The sequence below is a fragment of the Lipotes vexillifer genome, unplaced genomic scaffold (assembly GCF_000442215.2).
Source record: "Lipotes vexillifer unplaced genomic scaffold, Lipotes_vexillifer_v1.1 scaffold678, whole genome shotgun sequence".
In the NCBI taxonomy this organism is placed as follows: Eukaryota; Metazoa; Chordata; class Mammalia; order Artiodactyla; family Lipotidae; genus Lipotes; species Lipotes vexillifer.
This window is the reverse complement of record NW_006790338.1, coordinates 485,199-497,501: the sequence shown is the minus strand read 5'-3', so window position 1 is coordinate 497,501 and position 12,303 is coordinate 485,199. Positions and strand designations below refer to the sequence as shown.

The following is a 12,303-nucleotide window of genomic DNA, read 5'->3' as shown; positions in this document are numbered from 1 at the left end:
CCTGCTTATTAGTATTTAGGAGGTTCCCTAGACCATTACTGGGGAACCATCTGGAACTCAACTAGAATAAAAAAGTGAACAAACTGGTGTGAATGAGTCAGCTACTTCCCATTTGTAATTTCAAGTATAATTTAAAGTACAGCTTAAAGTGTATGATTTAGTCATGCTGATCCCACTGTCACATCTGTCCTTGTATTTAAAACAAAACAAAAAGAGGCAGCAAATTTATCTTAGTTTTGATACATTTCTGAGGCCATACTCCTACATAGTATTATGGAAGGGTTATGATGGCTATTTTTCTTTGACGGCAAATACAGTTAATAAAAGGTCATACATCATACTTGAAATTTCAATAATGAGTGACAATGTTTTTTAGTTAATTATTTTCTTCTCAATTGAAACAAACACTTTCTGCAGTAATCTTTCTATATTTCATAATGCATAACTGAAACATTTCATGTTTTCTTCACGTTACTTATCCATTACATTTTTACTATCTTTTCACTAAAAAAGTGAAGCTTTATTGTAGACCCTGGCTTACTACAATGTAGGACACTTTTATTTCTCCTAGATTTGAATTCCATGCAGTGAGCATTAGACACCACTGAATTCACTTTCTACCCTAGTCCCTCAGATTTTCTGTCTCCACCCAAACCCTGACTTCAGAAGGAAGGCCTTTTCCAACAAGCCAGTTCATTTATTCTGAAAGCAGCTGAATTCCAATCTCCTGACACACATGTGCAATGCTAGAAAATAAACCTGGACTAAAGTAGTTTAAGAAAAAAGAGCTGCTCACCCTGTTTAATTTTATTTTCATTATTCCCAAATTTTTAGCCACATTTTTCGGGGGGCTGAGTTCATAAACTACATTAATTTCTGGGCAACCACCCCCAAAAAACCAAAGTCTCTTGCAGAGAAGACTAGACTGAAAGAAACAAGGAAGCAAGTGCAATTTATTGTTGGAAATATTCCTGACTCACTCCATTGCAGTGGCTCCAACCACTTCCAAGACCTCCAAGACCAATTAAACGCAATATTGCCATATCAAAGAATGGGAGAAATTGCTAATTCTCACCTTTACAATTTCTAATCACCTCAACTCCTCTCAATCTTGCAGACTCAGCTGAGTGCAGTTTATCTCCTAAAACAAATCAAAAAAGGGAAGAGAAAGGTAAGGTACAAGGCACTCCTGTCAGGAGAATTTAGCTGATTTCAGTACGGGCCAGGCAACCCGGTTTATCTGGTTTAAAGTACAGTGCTGAGTGTATCCAGGCGGGGCAAAGGGCAGTTTTAGGTCCGCAGGCACCTTTCAAATAAAGTAAATATCTCTGCACACACTGGAGGGTGCGTCCGTGGGAGTCCCGGGTTCGTCGTCCGTTAGCTAGTCTTGGGGTTTGCACGGCCTGCATGCGTCCTTGTGGCCATTGTGCAAGAGGGCTGCAACCGAAGCTGGCTCGGTTTCTCCTTCCAGGTCTCCACGTTCGCCCCTTCCCTCCCAGGTGCCGGGACCTTTAAAACCCGGGCGCCAGGAGTAGGCCGAAGGACGCCTCCCCCAGAGCTCGAGATGCCAGCGGCCGCGTGGTTTCCTCCACCCTCACTCTGCCCCCGACCGCCACCAGGTGGCCTAGCGAACGCCCCTCGCCGGCCCCCTTCAGGCTCCCCAGGCGGACGCATCCAGCTCACCGCACCGCCAGTCCCAGCAGCGCAAGGTCGATGCACACTCCCAAGTCCTCCAGCTCCCGAGGCCGCACGTTTTCTTTCCCAAGACTTCGTCTTCGTCGCTAGACTTCGTCTTCCACGCGTCCCTGCATCCTCCCATCCCGATTTTCCTTTCTGTTGCAGACCTGGCCTTCCGTCTGTCAAGGCATGCAACCTTCTGCCGCCCAGTTTTCGTCCTCCCTTGCCTAAGAGCGGGCCTTCTACACATCCAGGCATCCAGCACCTTCTTCCTCCCCATTTCCTTTTCCCACGCCCAATACCTGGATTTTTTTCCCCTGCCTTGCGACCACGACTCGCCGCTAAGTTGCCCCTACCACACCCAAGATCTGAGCTTCCTTCCTTTTTCCCACTCCAGCTATTGACAGAGCCTCCCCACAAAAGCCAGGGGCCGGAGACGCCCCTCGAAGCCTGCGGTTACCTGCAGGAGAAGGTACGCTGGCGATGACCCGGGAACGCCACAGCCCTCACACGGTTAACCCCACAAACGCACACTCTGGCAATCCCAGCTGCTCTCCAGCTGTTCCGGCCTCTTACACGGCCTCTGCAGAAACCGAGAGCTGGAACGTCGGCGCTTCCAGGCTTTTGTCCCGACCCAGGCCCGGCCCCCTCAGTCCACCTCCCGGAGTTCCGCCCCTGCCCCGCTGCCAATCGCCGCGCGCTGACCCGCTGAGATGGGCGGGGCCAGGGGCCAGGGGCGGGTCCCGGAAGGCTAGGTCGAATTCCGCGGCGAATTCCAAGCGCTCGAGGTGGGGGAAGGGCTTGCGCGCCTTTGGAGTTGGACGCCACTCCTCTACGGCGGAAGGACGAGATTGCCACCTGCAGGCTGGGGAGCAGGGCACGCCTGGGCTGGTCTTCTGAATCCTCCGCCGCGAAAGGGCCCCCCGGGCTTTGTAACAACCTAGGGCCCGGCGGAGTGAGTTTCCACGTCAGCAATAAAGGCAAACCGGGGCCGGCGCGGCCCGGACCGATCCCCTTCCCTGCGCGCCCCGGCTGTGTGGTAGACTGGAACGCGCTTCGACAGAAGGAAAAGTGCCCTGGGTAAGCGTGACATCGCTTTGGGGGTTTCGCGCAGCTGGAATGCAAAGGGTTGAACAGTTGCACAAGCAGGCATGGTACAGTAAATTTCCGCCACCGCCGATGACTAAGTCTTTAGAGCTTCGGTATCTATAATTTCAGTTACTACTGAGTACTATAAATAAACGCAGTCGTCATTTGCATTAGAAGATAAGGATAATGAGATTATTATCTGGGTTCCAGAGAAGTTCACATAAAGATCGGAAGTCTTAGAGAACAGTGGATTAAAAAAAAATTCTGTCCTCTGCAGGGGATTATTTTTTGTGTATTCCTTACTCTTGAAAACATGGAAGGCGGGGGAGGAGTATTTTAGATCGTGATTTGTAGGATAATCGCATGCTTGGTCCAGGATTCAATGCCCCCAAATTTATTTTTTTTAATTATCTCTAATATTGGGTTATTATTATTACTCTTATGAAGGGTACTATGCGAGGTGCATTTTGGTCACTAGAGGGCACTGGTATTTTTCCCAAGAGAAAAGGAAGAAGGAAAGCATACACAGCCTCGCGCTTGTTGATTATTGAGATGGATTAACTGAAAGTAGCGGCCACTTCCATTTATTCCTATAGAACTGATTATAGAGGTATATGGTCTTGTATTTTCATCTCTAATTTGAGACTCCAAATCACCTGAGATTGTAAATTTACTCTATTATTATATCAGGCTCACGTTATTACCCCTTGTCCACTGCTAAAATTATTTATATTCATTCTTGTTCCAGAAAGGATTTAGGGCAACCTTCAAGATACATACAGTATAGCACGACAAAGGACATTGAATATAGGTGAGGAAAAGACAGAATAAATACAGGAAATTGTACAGAGCCAAGGTGAGTTTAATCACAAAATGTATTCCATCAAATCCTAAACAGTGCCGAAAGGGGGGGCTACAAATTTGGCTCTAAGCCAATGTGAGAGGAAAGGTAACAGCGTTACCTTTCTAAAAATCTAAAACAGCGTTTCCTAAGTCAGTAATGTAGGAAGTACTTTTCAACTGAAAAGTTTTTTTTTGTTGATCCCGAGCAGTGACTTATATTAATATATACAGATATATGCTCCTTATGCTGATAGCTCTCATACAACTATAAAATAACAAACTTATAGACAAAATGACTAGAAGCAAAACTATAAAAATATATTACCATTGTCAACATTAATTAAATGTAACAAACGATGTTTGGCTGAAATTAAATTACTGCTTGCAATTTGAATATAAAACTCACTGCTTACATTCTGGTTCTTTTGAATTTAGCTTGGGTTTTCCACTGGATGCCATGTGAGGATTCATTTAGAACACCAGTCTTCCAGACTCACAGACGTAGAGAACAGACCTGTGGTTGCCTAGGGGGAGAGCGGGTGGGGTTGGAAGGGATTGGGAATTTCGGGTTAGCACATGCAAACTATCATGTATAGGATGGATAAACAGCCAGGTCCTACTGTATATCTCAGGGGACTATATTCAATATCCTGTGATAAAACAGATTAGAAAAGAATATAAATAAGAATGTATATACCTGTATAACTGAATCACTTTGCTGTACAGTGGGCGATCTTTACTGGGCTATCTATTCTGTTCATGTGATCCCTTGGTCTAATTTATACTTTATTGTATATTTATGAAATATTAACATCACCAGGCTAACTACAAGAGGGGGAGATTTTTTTGCTTGTCTTTGTTTTTGTTTCTGGAAGGCATAGACTTGAGCACGTTCATGGGTTAAGGAGGAAGGAGTCATTGGAAAAAGAGAGGTTGAAGAGACGGCACAAACTTCTGTAATAGGGAAGACACTTTGTACTCTATTATGAGTTAAAGACACTTTGTATTCTATTACGAGTTAATCACTAAAGAAATGTTGCCTGTAAGCTTAAATTATATATAATGGCCCATCTCTGGGAATCCTGCCTCCCAGGTAATGAGCATTAAGCTAAAATGCCTTTGTTTAGCTCACAGGAAACATCCTGACCAGGAGGACCTGTGGATGACTGCAGGGAGGAAGAAATTAACACATCTCCTATGGAGGCTGACTGGAACCAGGAAATGTTTGACTTCACTCCCTCCCCTTTTAGTATAAAAGAAGCCTGAATTCTAACTCAGGCAAGATGGTTCTTTGGGGGCACGAGTTCACCATCTTCTTGGTTTGCTGGCTTTCTGAATAAAGTCGCTTGCCCCAACACCTCATCTCTCCATTTATTGGCCTGTCGCTCTGCCAGCAGTTGGAGCTTGGACTTGGTGACACTCCCAGGGGAGAGAGGAGAGACTGGATTGAGAGCTGGGAGGATTGAGCAGAAGAGGCTCTTTTCTCCCAGAAATGAGGGCAGGAGTCAGGCCAGGGTGGATGTGAATGCAGGTAAATGTGATTGGGGTGGTTAGGTAGTTAGGGATCGCACCCAATACCTCGGCTATTTCACTCAGGTAGATGAGATTCTCTTGCTGAGAATGATAGTCAAGATGGTGTTGGTGCAGAATAGCAGTAGTGAGGAATGGAAGAGGAAGTTGACTGCTGACTCCTAGGAAGATTGCTGAGGGGCTCAGCTAAGAGTGGTGACTGGCATTGATACTGCTATCAGCCTTCAGGCTTCGATGCTACTCTCCAGTGGCTGAAAAGACCCAGCTCAAGGAGAAATGGGTGGGAACTTGCCAAAACTCTTGGGGGAAATGGGTCTGCAGAATTTAATTAAAACAGCACCTCACTTTGGGTTTCACTTCCTTTCTGACTGTGCCTGCCAAGTCCCACAATCCTGTCAGCAGGTTTTGGTATGTTCTCTTCAGCTAATGGCAAAACACTCTAGCAGGACAAAATGATGGCTAATGCTAGCCAGGCTGACCAATACGGGGCTTGGTAACTTTATTTGCATCAGTCTTTGCAACACAAAACTTGAGTGAAAAAAATAGCTATAGAGCTAACATCACTTATTCCGTATTAGACATTGTGCCAAATGTCTACAAACATTTACGTACAATGTTTTACTTAATCTTCAAAAAACTATCAGTGAAGGGTACTATCATTAGCTCCTTTTTACAGATAAGAGGCCTGGAGCCTAAAGAAATTGGTAATGTAAGGTCACTTGGCTAGTTATTGGTGGAGTCACCCAAGTCATAACAATATTCGCTTTAGGCACAAGTGTTAGGCAAGTGAATATCAGTCCGTAAGAACGCTGAGCGCGGTAACATATTATAAGTGCCCATATCATCGGACACATACGGTAACCGCAGTCCAGCCAGCACCCGTCCTGTGACCCGGCACACTTGACGCTCACACGCGCAGTCGCCGTGGCTTCCTCTAGGAAGGCTGAGGCGGCCTAATCTCGGTCAAGGTGTTGAGAACGACTCTATCTGGGTTGGACTCCTTCTGCCTGAGCGTCTGATCCGAATGTCGTGCGGGCGGAGCAGGGAGGGCGGAGTCGGCGCCCGGGAGAGTTACGGATTGGAGGGGAGGAGGAACAGAGGGCGGAGCCTGGGGGGGCGGATGAGAGAAGCCGCAGCAACCATGTAAGCAGCTTTGCTTCCTGCCGCAACCGCCGGCTCCCTGAGAACCGCGGCGCTGGGCTCTGAAGCTGCCTTCCTGCGCTTGGACCCGGTGAAGCGGGGGCTGGGGTGGAGGGTGGCCGGCGGGGCCGCGGCGGGAGGCGCAAGTAAGGGAGGGGGGTGGCGCGCGGCCGGCTGGGCCTGAGAGTGGGGAAGAAGGCGGGTTTAGGAAGGTTTGGGGCCGGAGCGGAGGGGAAGTCTGAAGTGAGGGCGAGAGCTGGGGCTTCGCAACCGCGGCTGCGGCCGAGGCTGGGCAAGGAAGGGCAGAGAACCTGTGCTGCATTCAGGCGGCTCCCTTGATTCCCCGCCTGCCCCTTGTCTGGCGAGTGGGGAAGGGAGCCGGGTGGGGCTGTTCTGGAAGAGGTTTCCTTGGAAGCATTTGAAGTTCTCTTGCTCCTCTCTTGTCCCGTATACTTGAACTTATTTCGGAGATGCATAGTCCAATTCCTCCTCCCTCTGATGGATAAGCTCTGAGCCTGTGTTTCAGAGGTGTATACATAGACGGGATAAGAAAGTTGCTCATTTACAGAAACGGTACCGGTAGTGGGGTTTCAAATATGTATATACCTCTGCTCTTTGAGGCTATTCCATTTCTACCTATGTTTCAAAGTCTCTTGAGAAGACTTGATTTCCCAGTTAGTATTTTCCCCTTGTTTAGAACGTTCCCAACAAAAGGATGAGAGTGGAATATTTTTAGGAATTAGGGGTCTTATGTTCTATGTAGAAGTCACTGTTAAGGCATTCAAGAAATATGAGAAATGCTGGAATTCTGTTTTAGTCAAGTTACTCCTGTTTATCTGGTGAGTGTATTTATTATGTTATCCCGTACTGATTCAGTGCATCCTTGACAGTAGAGGTGGTCTCTTGGTATATTGTAGTGTCTTATTTCTGATTTATTTGAATCTTGTTTTTTGGCACTCCCACTATCAGGATTGCTACAAAGAAGTTCTTAGTTTCTTTCGGTTAGATTCGAGTTTGTGACAAAGAAGGACAGGTTAAGTTTCTTTTGCAGAGCAAGACTACTTTCCTGTGTCTTCTCTTTTTCTTCTTTCTGGGAAGAATAATATGGATCATATGGTTTTCCTTTAGAAAACCTCCATCTGTTGGTACGTCGATCAAAAATTGAACAAAAAAATCTTTGTAGATGGAAACTAACATTTCTAGTATTCAGCTGTCCTGCATTGTTAGATATATTTTGAGTATTAAAAAATACTGTACTTAGAAATGACTGAACTGATACTTGCATTTTTCTGTTTGCTAAAATTTTCGTTTGGCTGGTAGAGCAGGCTTATTTTCTAAATTTCAGTTCCTGACAAGGCTTTTGATAGTGCTGAGTGGGTCTGCATATACTAGTCGCATTCAAGTGAGAAGAGGCAAAGTGCTGGTGATATATGAGAGGTCTTTGAATGAGTAAGTGAATGCTTCTAATTACCTCTCAGATAGGAAAGAATCCTAGTTTATATCACAGACAGTTAGTTATTAAGCTACCACAGAATAAGAGTTGTAAGGTAGTTTTTTCAGGGTCCTGGTATTATGTAGTTATTAATATTAACTCTGTGTGATTGTATTGTTTTAGAAACTACACTGGTGAGTGTTTTCTTGGTAATTTTTATCCTCACATCTTCAAAACCTAATAAAAGTTTCTACATGGGTGACCCTTAGGTGTGATGCTAAGGCTCTTTAGGAAGGTTGCTAATTCTCCTTCTCATGTTACTTGCGTCAAAGTAGAATGTAGGATGTTCTTTGAGGCCTTCAGGTTGTTACTGCTATCACATTATTCTTTCTCTCCGGGACGCTCTTGTTTTTTTTCCCTCTTTTTACCTTCTTGAGTTTACACTTGATCAATCACCAGCTGATTTCCCCGTCCTTTATGCTGGAATATGGGTTGTCAAGACACTTTAGAAGGACGTGTCCTTTCCCTCTTTCCTTCTTCCTCTTCTCCCCCCTCCCCCCCTTCCTCCTCTTCTTCCTCTGCCCCTTCCTCTTTTTCTTCCCCCTCCCTCCATTCCAATAAACATTTGTTGCCGAAATTCTCCTCATCAGTGGTTTTATTTTTGCTTTGTTTAATTAATAATCAATTAACGTTTTCATTTGGCAGTGTCCTGAGTAGTTAGAATTCAGGTAGACCAGAATTGAAAGTCTGGGAAGAGCTACAAGTTAATTTTGCTCTAAAGACTAATTCTGTGCCTCTTATGGGCAAGCACTCTGCTAAAAGTGCTTCACATATACTGTCCCACTTAATCACACTAAGCCTCAGTTTCCACTATGTAAAATGAAGATGGTAATACATATCTCACAGGGCTCTTACCCAAATTTACTCAGCTAAGATATTTCAGAGTCAGAATCTGAAACCAGGAGTGTCTGCCTTCAAAACCAATGCAAACTCGAAATATCTCTTTAATTAAAAGAAGAAATAATTAAATAAAATGCTGCCCTCAGGAAAAAATAAAGAGTAATTCTGGAGTAAAACTTGGCATCTAGTTACAGCTCTACCACTGACTAGCTACGTGACCCTCGAGAAAGTTGTTTTGGGTTCAGTGTACATTGGTTGCTTCAGAGGTAAAATGTAGTAATAAGCCCAGCTCTGTATATTTCAGGCTTTTAGAAAAATGAAATGAGATGGTAGATAGGATTTTGAAAGTGAAAAAAGCATTTTGTAAGAGTGTAGTGTCCTCCTTGTAAATATAAATTAGATTACAAGCTATAGCATTTTAATGAGTTATGCATAATTCATGGTCTTCTCTTTGAAGTATTAATCAATATGGCAGAAAATAGACATCAGTGCTTTTCTGTTACCTGCATCTGGTGATGTGGTTAGCTTTACAGCTTTGGTTGAATTATAATTTTTGGTTATTAAAAAAAAAAGCCCTTTAATATCTTCATTTTAATGCCTATATGAATTGAGGCTTAAAAGGAGAAAAACCAGGCTCCTGTGCCTAGGAAGACATATGATGGGGATCAGTCAGCTTGTGGATTTGGATAGTTCTTATAGGTGATGAGGCATAGTTTGAGGTAACTTTTGAGGTTATATAGAAATGTCGTTAAGGGATGACTATTTCGTTTCCTGTTCTTGGAAATATTCATTTTTAATATTTTTTTGAAAGAAAACATTGAAATAAGTAAAATAAAACTTTGAGGAATTTGTATGCTTGTGTAAAACCAGTTTTCCCCTTTAAAAAGCTATTTTTTCAAAAAAGTCTTAAAATGAAAACTATGTAAATCATGTGAAAATCCTCTTTTTTCCTTTTTGCCGGCTCACATTTATGCCTTACCTTCAAATTTTTAATAATTTTGGTATTTTCTGTATTTGAATAGTAATTTTGAAAATGAGATTGACTATATGTTCCTAGTTTTAGATAACTGAGACTCTTCCTTATGATCTAGACTTCAGTGTTTTCAAGTCTTAATTTAGAGTGTATGCTGAACTAGATTTATTTACTCGTTGGTTTTTTTAGGTCTGAATTTTTGAAGTCAGATTTCTGGATATTTGGATGCTGTTTGGAATCAACCTTCGGGCTTCCTGAGGAACTTATTTTTGCTTATTTCTTTTGCTTATTAGACTCATGAAATGGCCACAGATGATAAGACGTCCCCTACATTGGACTCTGCTGATGATTTGCCTCGATCTCCTACTAGTCCTTCTCACCTCACACACTTTAAACCTTTGACTCCTGATCAGGACGAGCCTCCTTTTAAATCTGCTTATAGTTCTTTTGTAAATCTCTTTCGATTTAACAAAGGTAAGACTTATTCTTAAAGATCAGAGACCCTACCATCTTGATTCTCTGAAATTCTCTTGTTCAACTTTCATGCTGTGTCTTTGCAAGAAAGTGAAATATTAACAAGGAGGTAGCTTTATAATCATAGGTCACTGGAGTTAACTGCATAAGAAGAGAAAGCTAGAATTTTCACTTTAATCTTATTAATTATTGGCAACTGAAGATCAGAATTGAAAGCTAAATGTTACAAGGAGGTCTCTTTTTAAAGAGAAGTTAGCATTCTTTTTTTTTCCTTTTAATGTATCTCAGTTTTCTTAAGTTCATAGAATGGACTTTTCTCTTTTAGGGGTTAATAGCCACAAATTTTTTTTTTTTTTGCAGTATGCGGACCTCTCACTGTTGTGGCCTCTCCCATTGCGGAGCACAGGCTCCGGACGCGCAGGCTCAGCGGCCATGGCTCATGGGCCCAGCCACTCCACAGCATGTGGGATCTTCCCAGACCTGCCAAGGGCACAAACCTGTGTCCCTTGCATCTGCAGGCGGACTCTTAACCACTGCGCCACCAGGGAAGCCCCCAAAATATTTTAATTAAAGCAGTGAAACTAAAGGACCAGCACAAGGGAGGAAGGGTTCATATTTTTCAAAAATTGAAAGCTGTCAGCAGGCTTGTTGTTGACCTGTTAAGGTATACATTTAATGACACCAAATGAAAAGATATTTTAAAAGTGAGCTCTTTTTAAGTAATATATTTTTTACTTGTTAGAAGAATTAAAAAAAACAAACATGGCCTACATCTTTTGCTTTATATTTAGCTGTATTGTTTGAAATGTGTTAGAAAGTAATCCCTCTAGTTGTAACGGATTTGGGGGTTAATAGTTTAATTAACTCAGTAGAAATTTTAATAGCATTAACTGACTTTTATTAACAGTCATGTTGAAAGCTCTGTAAAACCTGTTAGTCCATTTTGAAGACAATAATCTTTTTTTTTTTTAAAGAAACCACAACAATCTTATTTTTTAGAATAGTTTTGGATTTATGGAAAAATTAGGAAAATAATACAGGAAGTTTTCATATACCCCTACAGCCAGTTTCCTGTGTTATTAACATCTTACATTGGTAGAGTACGTTTATTACAATTAATGAACTATTATTGATACATTATTAGTAACTGAAGTAAGTATTTTATTCATATTTCTTCAGTTTTTACCTAATGTCCTTTTTCTGTTCCAGGATCCTGTCTAGGATACGTTACATTTAGCCATTAAATGACAGTAGTCTTTTTATTTAGCATATGTTTATTGAGCACCTACTATCCACTGGGCACTATTTTAATAGTACAAGGGATCTATCCCATAAATAAAGCAGAACAACAAAAAAAATCACTGCCTTTGTGTAGAGCTTGCATTCTGTTTCCTTAAATATGCTCAAGAAATTTCTAATGAAAAGTAAAACAGGGACTTCCCTGGTGGTCCAGTGGTTAAGACTCTGTGATCCCAGTGCAGGGGGCCCGGGTTCGATTCCTGGTTAGGGAACTAGATCCCACATGCTGCAACTAAGATCCGGCTCAGCCAAATAAATAAATATTTAAAAAAAAAAAAAAAAAGTGAAACAAACTGAAGGTCACATATGCCAAGGATGTAATTTTGCCACCTTCTTTGAATTTCTCTCTCTTTTTTCTTTAAGAAAACCCTAATGTTTACTTAGGCATGTAATACAAGTACACATTCTTTCCTAAAAAATTCTCATCTATTTCCTTCTCTTTGCTGAACTCTGAGTCTTAGTTTTTCCAATAATTCCAAGCTTTTGTTTACTGCAGAGAGAGAAGGGGGTCAGGGAGAGCAACCATCTCTGTGTGGAAGTTGGACCAGCCCCCAGCTCCCTTCAAGGACACAATCTGTGAGATCACCTACACCTTATAAAAAACAGCTTAATGAGGAGCTCCAGCGGCGATCTTCAGTGTTAGGTATGACACTGTTCTCATTTCATTCCTCTCTGTATTAGACTTTTCCCACGGTCATTGTGTTTTGCAGGTTGTTTATTGACTTAACTTTTTTGCTATTTGGAATAGTCAGGTACTCTTGAGAATTAATGAAACTGTTACCTGGATAACTGTTGATACCTAAACAAGAGTTCTTAAACATTTCATTAAACCTTAGGCAAGGCAGAGCTTTCGTTGACTGTTTTTTGATTAATTACTTGCTTGGGTTTCAGCAGAGGACAGTTTGCGACACCCCCAGGAGAACACAGGTTAATTTCAACTTTGTGA

General features: G+C 42.4%; 1 protein-coding gene across 2 annotated transcripts in view; it reads left to right on the top strand.

Moving 5' to 3' along the window:
- The first annotated feature begins 6,274 nt into the window (after window positions 1-6,274).
- Window positions 6,275-12,303, top strand: part of PIKFYVE (phosphoinositide kinase, FYVE-type zinc finger containing) — a 74,893-nt gene continuing 68,864 nt past the window's right edge. The window contains exons 1-3 of one of the 2 annotated variants that reach the window (XM_007463646.1): window positions 6,275-6,425; window positions 9,878-10,058; window positions 11,854-12,000. In XM_007463646.1, the coding sequence (XP_007463708.1) occupies window positions 9,887-10,058; window positions 11,854-12,000 (319 nt within the window). In that variant the 5' untranslated portion in view covers window positions 6,275-6,425; window positions 9,878-9,886. The remainder of the gene's footprint in view (window positions 6,426-9,877; window positions 10,059-11,853; window positions 12,001-12,303) is intronic. The other variant, XM_007463647.1, reaches the window with a different exon arrangement.